The sequence below is a fragment of the Harpegnathos saltator genome, unplaced genomic scaffold (assembly GCF_003227715.2).
Source record: "Harpegnathos saltator strain DR-91 unplaced genomic scaffold, Hsal_v8.6 scaffold240, whole genome shotgun sequence".
NCBI classification, from domain to species: Eukaryota; Metazoa; Arthropoda; class Insecta; order Hymenoptera; family Formicidae; genus Harpegnathos; species Harpegnathos saltator.
Window position 1 is genome coordinate 300,851 of NW_020230029.1, and position 12,003 is coordinate 312,853.

Below are 12,003 nucleotides of genomic sequence, written 5' to 3' on the forward strand. Positions count from 1 at the left end.
AAAATAAAGCATGTTAGAGAAAAATATCTTATATAAAAAGGTATAGAATTCCAAAATTGACGCTTTACATAGTAATATTAATATGACCTTGAATAATGTTGCCAAGATCATGTAAAGATTATTTTCAAATTTTTTAATGGAAATCTCCATTTTTTATCGTATCATCTTTTTCTACTAGCTATTTTCAACAATTTTTGTCTAAAATATTTTTTTTATTTACTCAATATTTTCTGAGATATTTAAGGGAAACTTGGTAACTTTTTCAATATTTAGCTTATGATATTTCGGTAACTATTTGTCGGAAAGTGGTATTAGATTCTTTTACTTTACCTGGTCTCAAGAATATTGCTCAAGAATATTGTTACAATAATGCCCCAATTTTTGTTAAAGCTAAAAGACTAAAAATAACATTTACCCTATCAGAAAAAAAAATATTTAAAAAATGTTTTTAAAAATATCAAAAAGAAACGTTTAAAGAACATTTTTAAAACGTTAAAATTAATTTTAAAGGAACTGCTAATATAAAATAAATAACCATTAAATAAACGTTAAATATTTTTTCTTAATCACTATTTAAAATGAAGAATTAATGTAAAATGAACGTTAAATAAATATTAAATATTTTTTTAAAACATTATTTTAAGTGACGAATTAATGTAAAATATACATGAAATAAACGTTAAATAAATATCTTGTGTACAATGAATGGAATGTTAAAAAATGTTAAAAAAATAAAAAAAAATATTGTCTACTTATTGAATAGCCACGGTCCGAATCACCAAAAAATTTCGACTATTCAAGTGTGTTAAATTCGTAACGTTATTGTTGCTTATTACTAATATAAGATTGTTGCTAACGTTATTGTTGCTTATTACTAATATAAGATATTCGATTAAATATGAAATATACGGCGATTCTAATTAAATCTCGATTTCATCTTTTAGTTGTTCTTACGTATATGTATATTGTGCATATGTTGGACATTTACTTGTATTGGAAATGTGACAAGATACATCTTAAAAAGAAAACTTTAAGCTTTTTTTTTTCTAAACAGTGTCTTTTAATTTCTTCATTCTTTATAAGTATCAAGAGCAAAAAGACAGTTTTCGCTTCAAATAAATAACTGAATGAAGAAATATCCAACCGCAATCCATATCCATATACAAATGCAAATTAAAGAAGCTTGCGTTTTTAAATAACATAAATGCCATATTTGTATGATGTTTTATTTACACGGTACAACTCGACAAATTTGACCAAAAATTTGAGCGTTCGATGAATCTCGAGTTACATTCGTGTAAATATATAAAAAGAAACTTTATACTTGAAAAAATACGAAAATGCGTAATGTAGAGACTTTCAGTTTTACAGTACTTCTGGAACCATCTCTCCTTGTCATCATTTTTATGAGAGTTACAATCCATGGAAATTTGCTTATTCCTTTTGGTCAAAAGAAAAAGTTCTCTTCGAAAACGAACAAACGTTGTTCGTTTGGTGAATCAGAGGGAAGCGTACTTAGGAGCGTTTGTGCAGCAGAGAAACCGATCGATTGGTCAAAGTTTACGCGGTCCATTCAACGTTCTTACATGATACACGGCATTCAGATTTTTCCGTCTACAGATTCGTCGATTGAATTAATGATTACATTCCGTTTGTTTTTTCTTTTCTTAACGGAGACGAGGTACAATTTGTTCCTCTAAAGATTTAATCAAAGGAAATAGATATGAAGAACTTTTCTGAAAATTATACATGTGTAACCAGAGTTTCTTCGGAATATACAAGAATGACTCGGCACCATTACTACCGTTCGTTCATCTGGGAAACTGTCCGCTACAAAGTACACTCGTTGTTGTTTTTCTCATGTAAAAGCATAAAACCAGATCTATATTAACGATAACTTAAGTTGTTGGCAAAAGTAAAGCGAAAAATGATTGTTGTCACATATACAAAACGTCGGTCTTCTATAAGAATCGGCACGTCATACACACACACACACACACACACATACACACACACACACACACACACACACACACACACACACACTTGTGCGACGTGCGGTAACGAAAGTATCACTAAGCTAAGAATTCTTTGCGAAATGTTCAATTTTGCGACAATGAAATATCTCTCGAGACGAGCCGGGTCGAAGAATTCATCGCATTTGGAAATTAATCACTAACAAGTATGACAGAGCGATATATAAAAAAGAAATTAATAATTCTAGTACTCTGGAGAATGATTAGACCTTGTTTGGAGTCTCGGACGTGTACTCATACATGTGTAATGAAAATCAGTTTTCAATCTACGAGGAATACGACCGCTAATAGGAGGATATGTGAGAAGCGCTGCCGTCTGAAGGCACTCGCACACTTTTTTCAGAAAGGATGATAACGTACTTGGAGGAAACTTAACATTACACTAGATACTTAACGCTAGATATTTACAAGATGTACAGATACGACATATATAAAACAGACGCAATATAGGTACATCGAACACAAGTAATGAGTCCCCTCATTCACCAGTGAATGAACGGCTTAGTGACATGGACTTGGTGGTGGATGTCGCGTCGTCAGCATCAACGTTACACAAAACGGGCGAGTTCCTCATTTCACGATGAATGGCTTGATGATGGTGGACGTCGCGTTGGCATCGACGTTACATAAAACTCCACGGGACCTCGCATCGGACAACAACGAATTCCACATCTGATCCTTCTACAAAGCAAAGGTCCCCTCGTTAACTCGAGACCAGCGAAGAACCCCACTATGAGGTCGCATACGTGGTCTACGCTTACCATAAACGTGTTGAAATTGCCGCACAGTATCAAACTATGCTTAGCCCTTGTAAGGGCCACGCAGAGCCTCTGTTTGTCGGACATGAATCCGATGCCGTGGCTTCTCACGCAAGACATTATGATGATATCTCGCTCTTGGCCTTGGAAGCTATCGACTGTATTAACTTCGTACGCAATCTTCTTTCTCATGTTCTCCGGCAAGTTAGATATCCTGAAAGATAGACGTCACGACATAAGTTCACGATTCGCCGCGGTCATGAGCAAATGTGTAAGCGCCCTCTCACGCGTTCAGCCGATGACTCACTTTTCGTTTATCTTATTCAGTACGACGGTTCTTTGGTTGTTATACGGTGTGAGGACACCAAGAGTCACCGGCTCGTTCGTGTCTTCCCACTTGGCGTATATCAGCATGGCGTAGATCATATTCGACACGAATTCCGCCTCGGTGGTGTTGGAGAACCTGTCGTTGTTCTGCACGGAATTGTGAGACAGCACTCTGTAAGGATGGAAGGGGAATGATATTCTAAGCTCTGTGGCGTTCTTCAACTTGCAATCGTAGAAATATCTGTTCGGCCAATAGGAGATGGAATACGCCATACGATACTGCGTGTCCAACATTATTATTGGATTGTTCGTTTGCGACGTGAAGGCGCGCTGCATCCGCGAGAAAATGGACTGATCCAGTCCCAGTTTCTTCGCGCGTTGGCTCAATATAGTCGCTGGTAGCTGGTTCGGATCGCCCACCAAGACCAGAGTATTCACCCCCAACATCAATGGTATCAGGGTCTCCGCTTCGCAACTTTGAGTCGCTTCGTCGACGATGCAGACAGACAGCTTCTCCCTGTTGGCGCCGAAGATGGATTCCATCTGATTAGTGTAGCAGGACGAGAGTGTGCAAGCGATTATATCGGCGCCCGCGAGGATTACGTCCTCGGACGGCCGTTGGAACTTGTTGCGGTCCTTCTGATCGATCTCTTCGAATAGCTTGCCGGTCAGCAACAATTCGTATCTTGAGGACGCATCGGTTAGTTTCCTCTTGATTTCCCTCCTCCTCGCCTCCGACAGGCTCGCCGGGTTACGAAGCGTAGCCTGCAACAAGTCTATCTGCCGCTCCAGCTTGGTCTTCTCCGACATACGGTTAGTCGTACTGTTGCTCGACCAGCAAACCACGCTCTCCGTGAACTTCCGCAAGTGCCGTCTCGCTAGTTCCGGTGCAGAAATGTTTTTCGCCAAGGGATGCATATGCTCAGGTCGGCCGAAGCGCACCAGATTAAACGTATAATTGTACTTCTGCTTCAGATACGACCTAATGACCAACAGCCTCGTCACGATCTCGTCGATGGCGGCGTTGGACGGGGCGCAAAGTAGAATCTTGTTCTTCTCACTCGCGTTACTGTGTTCTCGCTCGCCGTACAATATCTGCGCCACCAGGTTCACGATCACCTTGGACTTGCCCGTTCCTGGTGGGCCCTGAATCAGGCACAGCTTAGCCTGCTTCTTCATCACAGCGTCCGTCACTCTGAATACCGCCTCCAGCTGCTTCTGGTTCAGCTTGTCCTCCGTGATGAGCGAGTTGCACGTCAACGATGAGTTCAACGGCGGCAGTTGGTACTCGTGGACATTCGGCCTCAAGATCAACTCTGAGAGGGGCGACTGAGGGAAGTACTGCAGCGCCTGCACCATCCTCATGTTTGCCCGTAGATACATGACCGTGCGAACTCTGTGCACCCTGTTTAGAAGGATATTGCATTCGATAGGCCGCGTTTGTATGTTGTACGTTATCACTTGGTACGGGTTGCTCACGTACTGCCTCAAATCCTCGTTGTAACGTGTGAATTCCGTGATGACCGATTCGTGTTTGTGGATGATGTACGCAAACACTTTGTGGAAGGTCTGCCTACCGTTCGCATACATAACGTACTCGAAGGATACCAGATCGCCGAGTGTGGGGTGGTTTTGCCTCACCAGGTCTTCTCTCGTCACCAACACTTCGAGCATAAGGTTCGTCAGGAACAGGTTGGTCGCCGGGATCGGAACATGCGTGATGGAATTTGCGACAATGGAGCACATCGCGGTCACATGTCTCGCGTTTCTTTCGATCATCTCGAACTCCTTGTTGATGGTGTGCCAAGTTTCGAGCAACATGACGGGCAATACCACATCGTAGTAGTGCCGGAACGAGTCGTAACGTACCTTCAACGGTTGCAATTCATCCTGCGGCACAATCGGCGGCTCGCTCCTTAGGTAGCGCTGTTCTTCGAGCCACACGGGGTTCCACATGAAGATGCGTAGCAGGTACTCTTCTAGTTTCGGGCTCCATTCCGGATGGGTCTTCTCAGTCCTGACCAACTTATCCGTGGGTATCGGCGCGTCCTTTCCGATCAGCTTCTTCAGCGTGTTCTCCGACTCGATTTCGTACTCTCTGATGTCCACCTCGCCGGAGAAGCATACGTTTTTGTTTTTCTTCGTTTTCGTCAGCTTCACCGAGTGATTGTTCTTCAAGGCAGAAGAACATTCTTCAGATTTGTCGGGCAATTCCGACACCGTCGCTGCAGTGACGTCGCTTCTATCTTCAACGCTCTGGTGTTTCAGCGTTGGAGCAACGTTATCCGCCGCATTTTTAAACGCGTCCTCTCTCTGCGATTTCCTCGCCTCTACGTCGTCAATCATGGATTCCGTTACAGCTGACTCAGCTTCGCGCGCTGACGTTGCACGATTGCCCTTGTCGTTGCTTGGCTTTGTTCTCTCCGCGGATTTGCTCGTTGACGGTTTAGGCGCACGCACCTCTTGCTCGTTGCACAGAAAGTCGCCCCGATTCTTCAACGTTATCTTGACTCTTGGTTTACCGGGGCCACGTTTTATGTTTTTGTTATTCTCGGGGCGTGTCTCTTCGGCGATCTTTTTCAATTTCGCCTTCCTCTCCTCTGCTATGATCTTCTTCTCCTTCTTAGAGATGGATGATTTGCTTGACGAGGTATTATCGGGCGAGCCTCTGGACGACCCTTTGCCTTGTCTTTGGTCTTTGTTATAAAAGTGATCATCCATTTTTTCCTTCAGTCTCTGGGTCTTTTCCTCCGCTGCTGAGTTAGATGATAATTTCTCCTCGTTTCCGGGTATCTTGGATGCTTTACTACTTCGATCCTTGTTGGAGTCCTTGCTAAAATCCCCTCTGAGATCTCTGCTCTTAGGTCGGCCTCTTCTTGATGAAGGTAGATATGGCGGCTCTATTAGCGGAATAGCTCTTTTGGTTGCTATGGCCAACCTCGACTTATGTTTCGCACTGGTCAGCGGCGACGTATTATTACTGGATGTTTCTGTCTGTTTGTGTGACTCTGCACTTTGCTTAGCATCTGTTTTCTGTTTAGCTGCATGATCAATGCTTTCTGAATTAGGTTCGTTGGATAAATCAGCATTATCTACATCCATCTCGCTCATTCCCGCCGCTAATAAATTAGTATTGTTGTCGTCGGCAGTGCTTGTAGTTGTACGTTCGCGAGGTATTTCTTTGCGGACAGACTCTTCGGAAATACCAACGTCAGCCATTTCGTTCAAGTCTTTGGAAGTACTCGGTATCGTATCCTGTATCATCTTCGAAACGTCATCTTCTTGCCAAGTCCCCAGATCTACCTCTTCTTTTACAATCGACGCAACTTTATCCTCTTGTCCTTTCTCTATCAATTCGTCCTTATTTTCGTTGAATAGTTGACTCCTGGACAATCGTTGCAGCCATGGATTATCATCGTCTTCACTGTCTGTCAATACAATGACCTCATCGTTCATGTCTGTCGACTCGACTTTCTCGGTGTCGTTGCTGATATATTCTTGTTTAATCTCCACTTCCTGCTTCACTTTGTCTTCAAACTTAATATCGAATAGCTGGGAATACGGAAATATCCCGTCCTCGTTGTCACTGAGATTGACAACGTCGATCTCCGAGAAACGCGTCTTCGGTTCATGCTTGATCTTCTTCAACTTAATCGGTGTCGTTTTACAAATTACTTTGTTGCTTGTACTGGCGACCGCTAAGAGTGCTTCTTCATCTTCATCCGTTAACTGCAACTCATCTTCAACCTTAATAACTTGGTCACCACTAGATGTAAATGTTGGCCCTTTTGGGTATGCTGTGTCATTCGTTCTATCGAAACTATCCGTTTTTTCTCTCGTAATATGTTCTTTGTTTACAGTCTTGCTACTGCTCTCTTTAGCTTTGTTATCCGCATCAATGTCCATTTTCTTGTCAGCTTGGTAATTCTCTCTTGGTCTTATGTTGTCGGTTAAATACGTTTCATATTTAAGAATATGACTTCCAATGTCCCACTCCTTTTTCTCAGGGTATGTCGTGTGAATTATTTCAACATCATTTTCCTCCTTTATATGTACTGCAGTGTCAAATGCAGCTCTTATATTATTTATATTACTTTTATTATTATGGCACGAAATATTTGTGTTAGTACTAGGACCAGGAAGACTATCAGGGTTATTTTCTGTAACAAAAATTTATTTAATTTGGAGACAGAATCCTCAAAAAGCTCACAAGTAAACCTCGGGAAACGTCAGACACCGATTTTTTTCAATTTTTTATACCAAAATATGAAGAAATCTATTATCATTTTTAGCTTAAATTAATCTTTTCGAAATTTTTGAGGTTTTGCACAAGTACACTATTTTATACATATTTAAAACAATATTTCTTAAAAATATATATATCTGATTTCTTGAAACTTGCACACACATGTCGCCGATTATGAATCAGAAGCATTTTGTAAAATTCAAAATGGCGGATCTAATATGGTTGACGTTATTGTTGAAAAAGTGTTCAGTTTTATGCTACATTCGACATTGGGTAATCTTTCGGCTCACTATCCAGCAAACAAGCTCATTTTAATGTCAAAATCTGGTAAAAATGAACAAGAAATGAACAGAAAAAAGAAGAAAAAATTTTTTGCAGAAGAGTAACATAGAAGAGTGCAGAAAAGTTGGGTAACTGTCGTTACCCAACGTCGAATGTAGCGTAAAACTGAACACTTTTTCAACAATGACGTCAGCCATATTAGATCCGCCATTTCGAATTTTACAAAATGCTTTTGATTCATAATTCGCGACATGTATGTACAAGTTTCAACAAATCAGATATATATATTTTTAAGAAATATTATTTTAAATGTATAAAATAGTGTACTTGTGCAAAACTTCAAAAATTTTGAAAAAATTAATTTAAGCTAAAAATGATAAGATTTCTTCATATTTTGACATAAAAAATAACTATAAAAAATTGGAAACAAATCAGCATCTGACGTTTCCTGAGGTTTACTTGTCAGAAGATAATAAATTATAATTTCAATATTTCTTACATTTCTCTAATCTCTATTTTTGAGAAAAAAAGGATTTAGATATTAACATGAAAACATTAAAGGATTGAGGTATTAACATGAAAAGTGTCATTACCATCATTATCGAAGTATTTTGGTATTTTACATGGCAACGCTGCATCACAATTATTTGGGGGGATTCCATGTTTTTCTCCCAAAACACGAGAATTTATATCTACATGGGAATCAGATCGTCTTTGGTGCATTGTTGTATCACAAATCGTAACTGTTGACGACAAATCACTAGTATTCATTACTTCAATGGGATCAGTTGTCTGAGAAAATTTTAATATTCTACATAATAGGAAGAAACATTCATTATCCTACAAACATTAGCAGTAGTCATGAAAAAATATTATACCCTTGTAATGCAAACTTTGTATGCAAATAATGTGCTATCACTTGGGTTAATATCTGCACATCCAATCCCAATAATATCATTCTGACATAGCTGCACCATCTGATAAGGTTTCTGTACTATACCATTGATGAAAATTCCATTTGAACTCTAAAGATATACATACGAACCGAGGTTTAATATTTTATTAAACAATTTTACAATTTTACTAAACTCTGTTAGCATGGAAATATGATATGTATATACCTTCAAATCTGTGACAAATAATTTGTCTACAGCATGGAAGAAAACACAGTGTTCGCGGGATACTTGTAGACCAAGGCATACAATTGTATTTCCTTTACCTCTACCACAGGTGTACTAAAAAACCACAAAGAATAGAATGTGTGATTATCCATAACAGTTTAGTTTCATGGTACAAAATATATATATATATAGCATACATATAAATTATAAATGGAGATACAAAAAGGATGAGTAGCAGTGTCCTCTCTATAGAGACACAATGTTGCAAATTTATTTAACTCGCTGTTATGATATTGGCAATGAATATGTACGATATTTATTGAAATAGATCAGAACTATAAGATTGGATAAGATTTAATACTCAAGAATAGTAACAGAATATATATATACAATATATATATATAAAGATACGACAAAATTAATAGTAATTTAGTATATACATGTAACTTATACCGACACCTTACAGTTATACAAGTATATATAATTTTTTGTAGGTAAGAAAAGAATCATATTTCTAGCAAATATTAAATTAAAATTATAAGTATGAGAGAGGCTCATTAATATTCAATCAAAATTACATTCAATTAGATTGATATTTAGTTGAAATAGTAGATATGGAGCTCATTGATATTCAATAAAAAAACTTCTGCAAGCCACTTTTAGAGTTACTTTCTGTGATGAAGGAGAGTTCAGAATAGAGAGTTCAGGCCCTTATCTATTTCAGTAGTCTTATCTAATCTTCTGATCTATTTCAATAAATATCGTACATATTCATTGCCAATATCATAACAGCGAGTTAAACAAATTTGCAACATTGTGTCTCTATATAGAGAGGATACTGCTACTCATCCTTTTTGTATCTCCATCTAGAATGCAAATAGCAACATTTCTTCGAAGAATGTTACATAACAGTGTAAACAAGTGTTCAAGAAAATGAGGATGAGTTTCAGTCGGTTCATCTAACGAAATTCTGCATGTTATGCAGTTTCGTGTTATCTGCCTAGTGACAACTCCTTTACTATGACACAAAGGTTAAGCCTCTCACAGTAAATCAAAGAACACCCATGTTTATTCACTCTTTCGGAATGTATGAGTGGATGTAGATTAGATTATAACCGCTTACGGATTTGCCGCATTCGAGAACGATTCTTTGTTCAACGTGCAACCGTTCCAGCGTGAAATCCATCATCGTTAAAATTCGCGCAGCTTCAAACGCAATATCCCGTACCACTCTCACGACATCAAGTTCTCGCACAAGTGAGCAAAAAGCAACAGTTTCGCGCGCGCGTCGGAGTTTCTCATATGATGCTATCGACTCGCGAAGCCGCCGCTGTACCCATACCGGTAATATAGAAACCAACATATCGACTACTGGTAATTGCAAGAGAAGAAAAAAACACGAAAAAGCTAATTGTCATTTATATGTGTACTTAATTTGTTTATTTCCGACGAAAGATTCGCTTTCTTACACTGCGAACTCTCTGTGCTTCTTTTCCGATTCTATTGTCTTTCACTCCCGTAGCCACTTTGTGCACGGTTTGTGACCGTTGCATTGTTGTCGCAACATTGTTTGACAGGAGTAATAACATGCAAGATATAACAGAATAACTAATATAACAACACCGTTAAAAAATAGAGCTCACCAACTGCCTTGAGTTTATAACACGCACAATAGAAAAAAAGACTACTTACCAAAGGATTCGTCAAAGAAACAAAAGATGCTTCTAATCTCTAATCTCCAATTTCTAATCTCCAGTAGATAGCTAGGAACATTCGAGTTTTGTTCCACGCGCCATTCTACAACAAATGATAGGCCTGGGTATCAATCATGAATCTTTTCTCCTAGCATGAACTCGTGAAATAAGTAAACATTTCCATATGCTTTTACATTAGAAAATTTTCACTTTTCACGAGTTCACGTTAAAGGAAAATATTCATGCTTGAAGAACTATGAAACTACTGCACGTTAGTGCCATAAGTTGGAGTGAAAGAAGATATGTTTCATTCTAACTTATTACACTAGTGCACAAATCCCTCGAAAACGAGTAGATCAACAACGCACAACAAGCACGATAATCGGTCCATGTTTCCACTAATATTAATCTCCAATCTCCAATAAGAGGGGGAATCCTAACTCGACACAGTGCGATTGGCCAGTCAAATTAGTTAGTTAAGTTAGGTTTAATTTGGACTAGGTTAAATTTGAGCAATATTATTGGTTGCGTTCAGAAAACAAAGCGTTCACTGAGCGCTTAGTAACTATTGGTCCTTACTGTAAAGGCTCGTCTACAATAGCTGTAAGAGTAAGGCTGTAAGGCTGTAACGTAAGCTATCAGCGAATGAAAATATTTCATTTCATGTCTTGCAACCTTACAGCCTTACTCTTACAGCTAATGTAGACGAGCCTTTAGATTCTTATTTTCAGATCAATAACGTTGACGAATTACTCAACCGTTGTGTAACCGTTGTATTTTCTGAACGCAGCCAGTGATTGTGTTTAATTGCAACTTAGTCGATCAGGTCCCATCCACAATAAAACCATACCATACCATACAGGTTGCAAGCTTGGTTGCGGTTGAGGTTAAGGCCAGGTTTACAATAGGTGTAGTAAGTGTTACGTCCTAGGTACCTATTAAGGTCATTCTACAATGAGGTTGTAGTAGTATGCAGTAGGCAAATTGACCAATCACGATCGATTGTTCTCTTCACGATCGAAGAAAAATCGACTGTGATTGATCAATTTGCCTACTGCATACTACTACAACCTCATTGTAGAATGACCTTTATGGAACTTGTCGGAATCGATTTCGATCGAATTTATTCCGTTATTTCCTAGATTTCTATTGTCTTTTCTAGGGGAAACGGAATTATTCCGATCGGAATCGATTCCGACGAGTTCCATGATAGGTACCCAGGACAAGCATAGAACATGCAATGTCTAGATTCGTTTAGTTTACTTCGGATCAGCGCTATTCTTGTCCAAATCTTTATTATTTGAATCTATTACCTTTGGAGGTGGGTTACTGTTAGGTTTAAAAATAATAATATTCTCGTGTTACGTCCTAGAGGAGGAACGCAACTTAACGCTTGCTTTCACAATCTCCGACGTACTCGCAAGTCTACGGTGCAGATCAAGGATCGGAATGACCCTTTATCTGGCGCGGACGTACGTCGGTGGTCCTTTATTTAGGTCAAGAAACTGAATCCTTTTACCAGGGCCTCAATTCTGTACA

General features: G+C 38.9%; 1 protein-coding gene across 1 annotated transcript; it reads right to left on the bottom strand.

The window, feature by feature from the left end:
* Window positions 1-1,089: 1,089 nt before the first annotated feature.
* On the bottom strand, window positions 1,090-10,059 carry Setx (probable helicase senataxin). The gene is made up of 7 exons (XM_011152440.3): window positions 9,894-10,059; window positions 8,771-8,884; window positions 8,528-8,674; window positions 8,243-8,441; window positions 3,102-7,281; window positions 2,798-3,008; window positions 1,090-2,717 (listed from the first exon to the last, which is right to left on the bottom strand). The coding sequence occupies exons 1-7, from the start codon at window positions 9,957-9,959 to the stop codon at window positions 2,607-2,609; spliced, it is 5,028 nt and encodes a 1,675-aa protein (XP_011150742.1). The 5' UTR covers window positions 9,960-10,059; the 3' UTR covers window positions 1,090-2,606.
* Window positions 10,060-12,003: the final 1,944 nt, after the last annotated feature.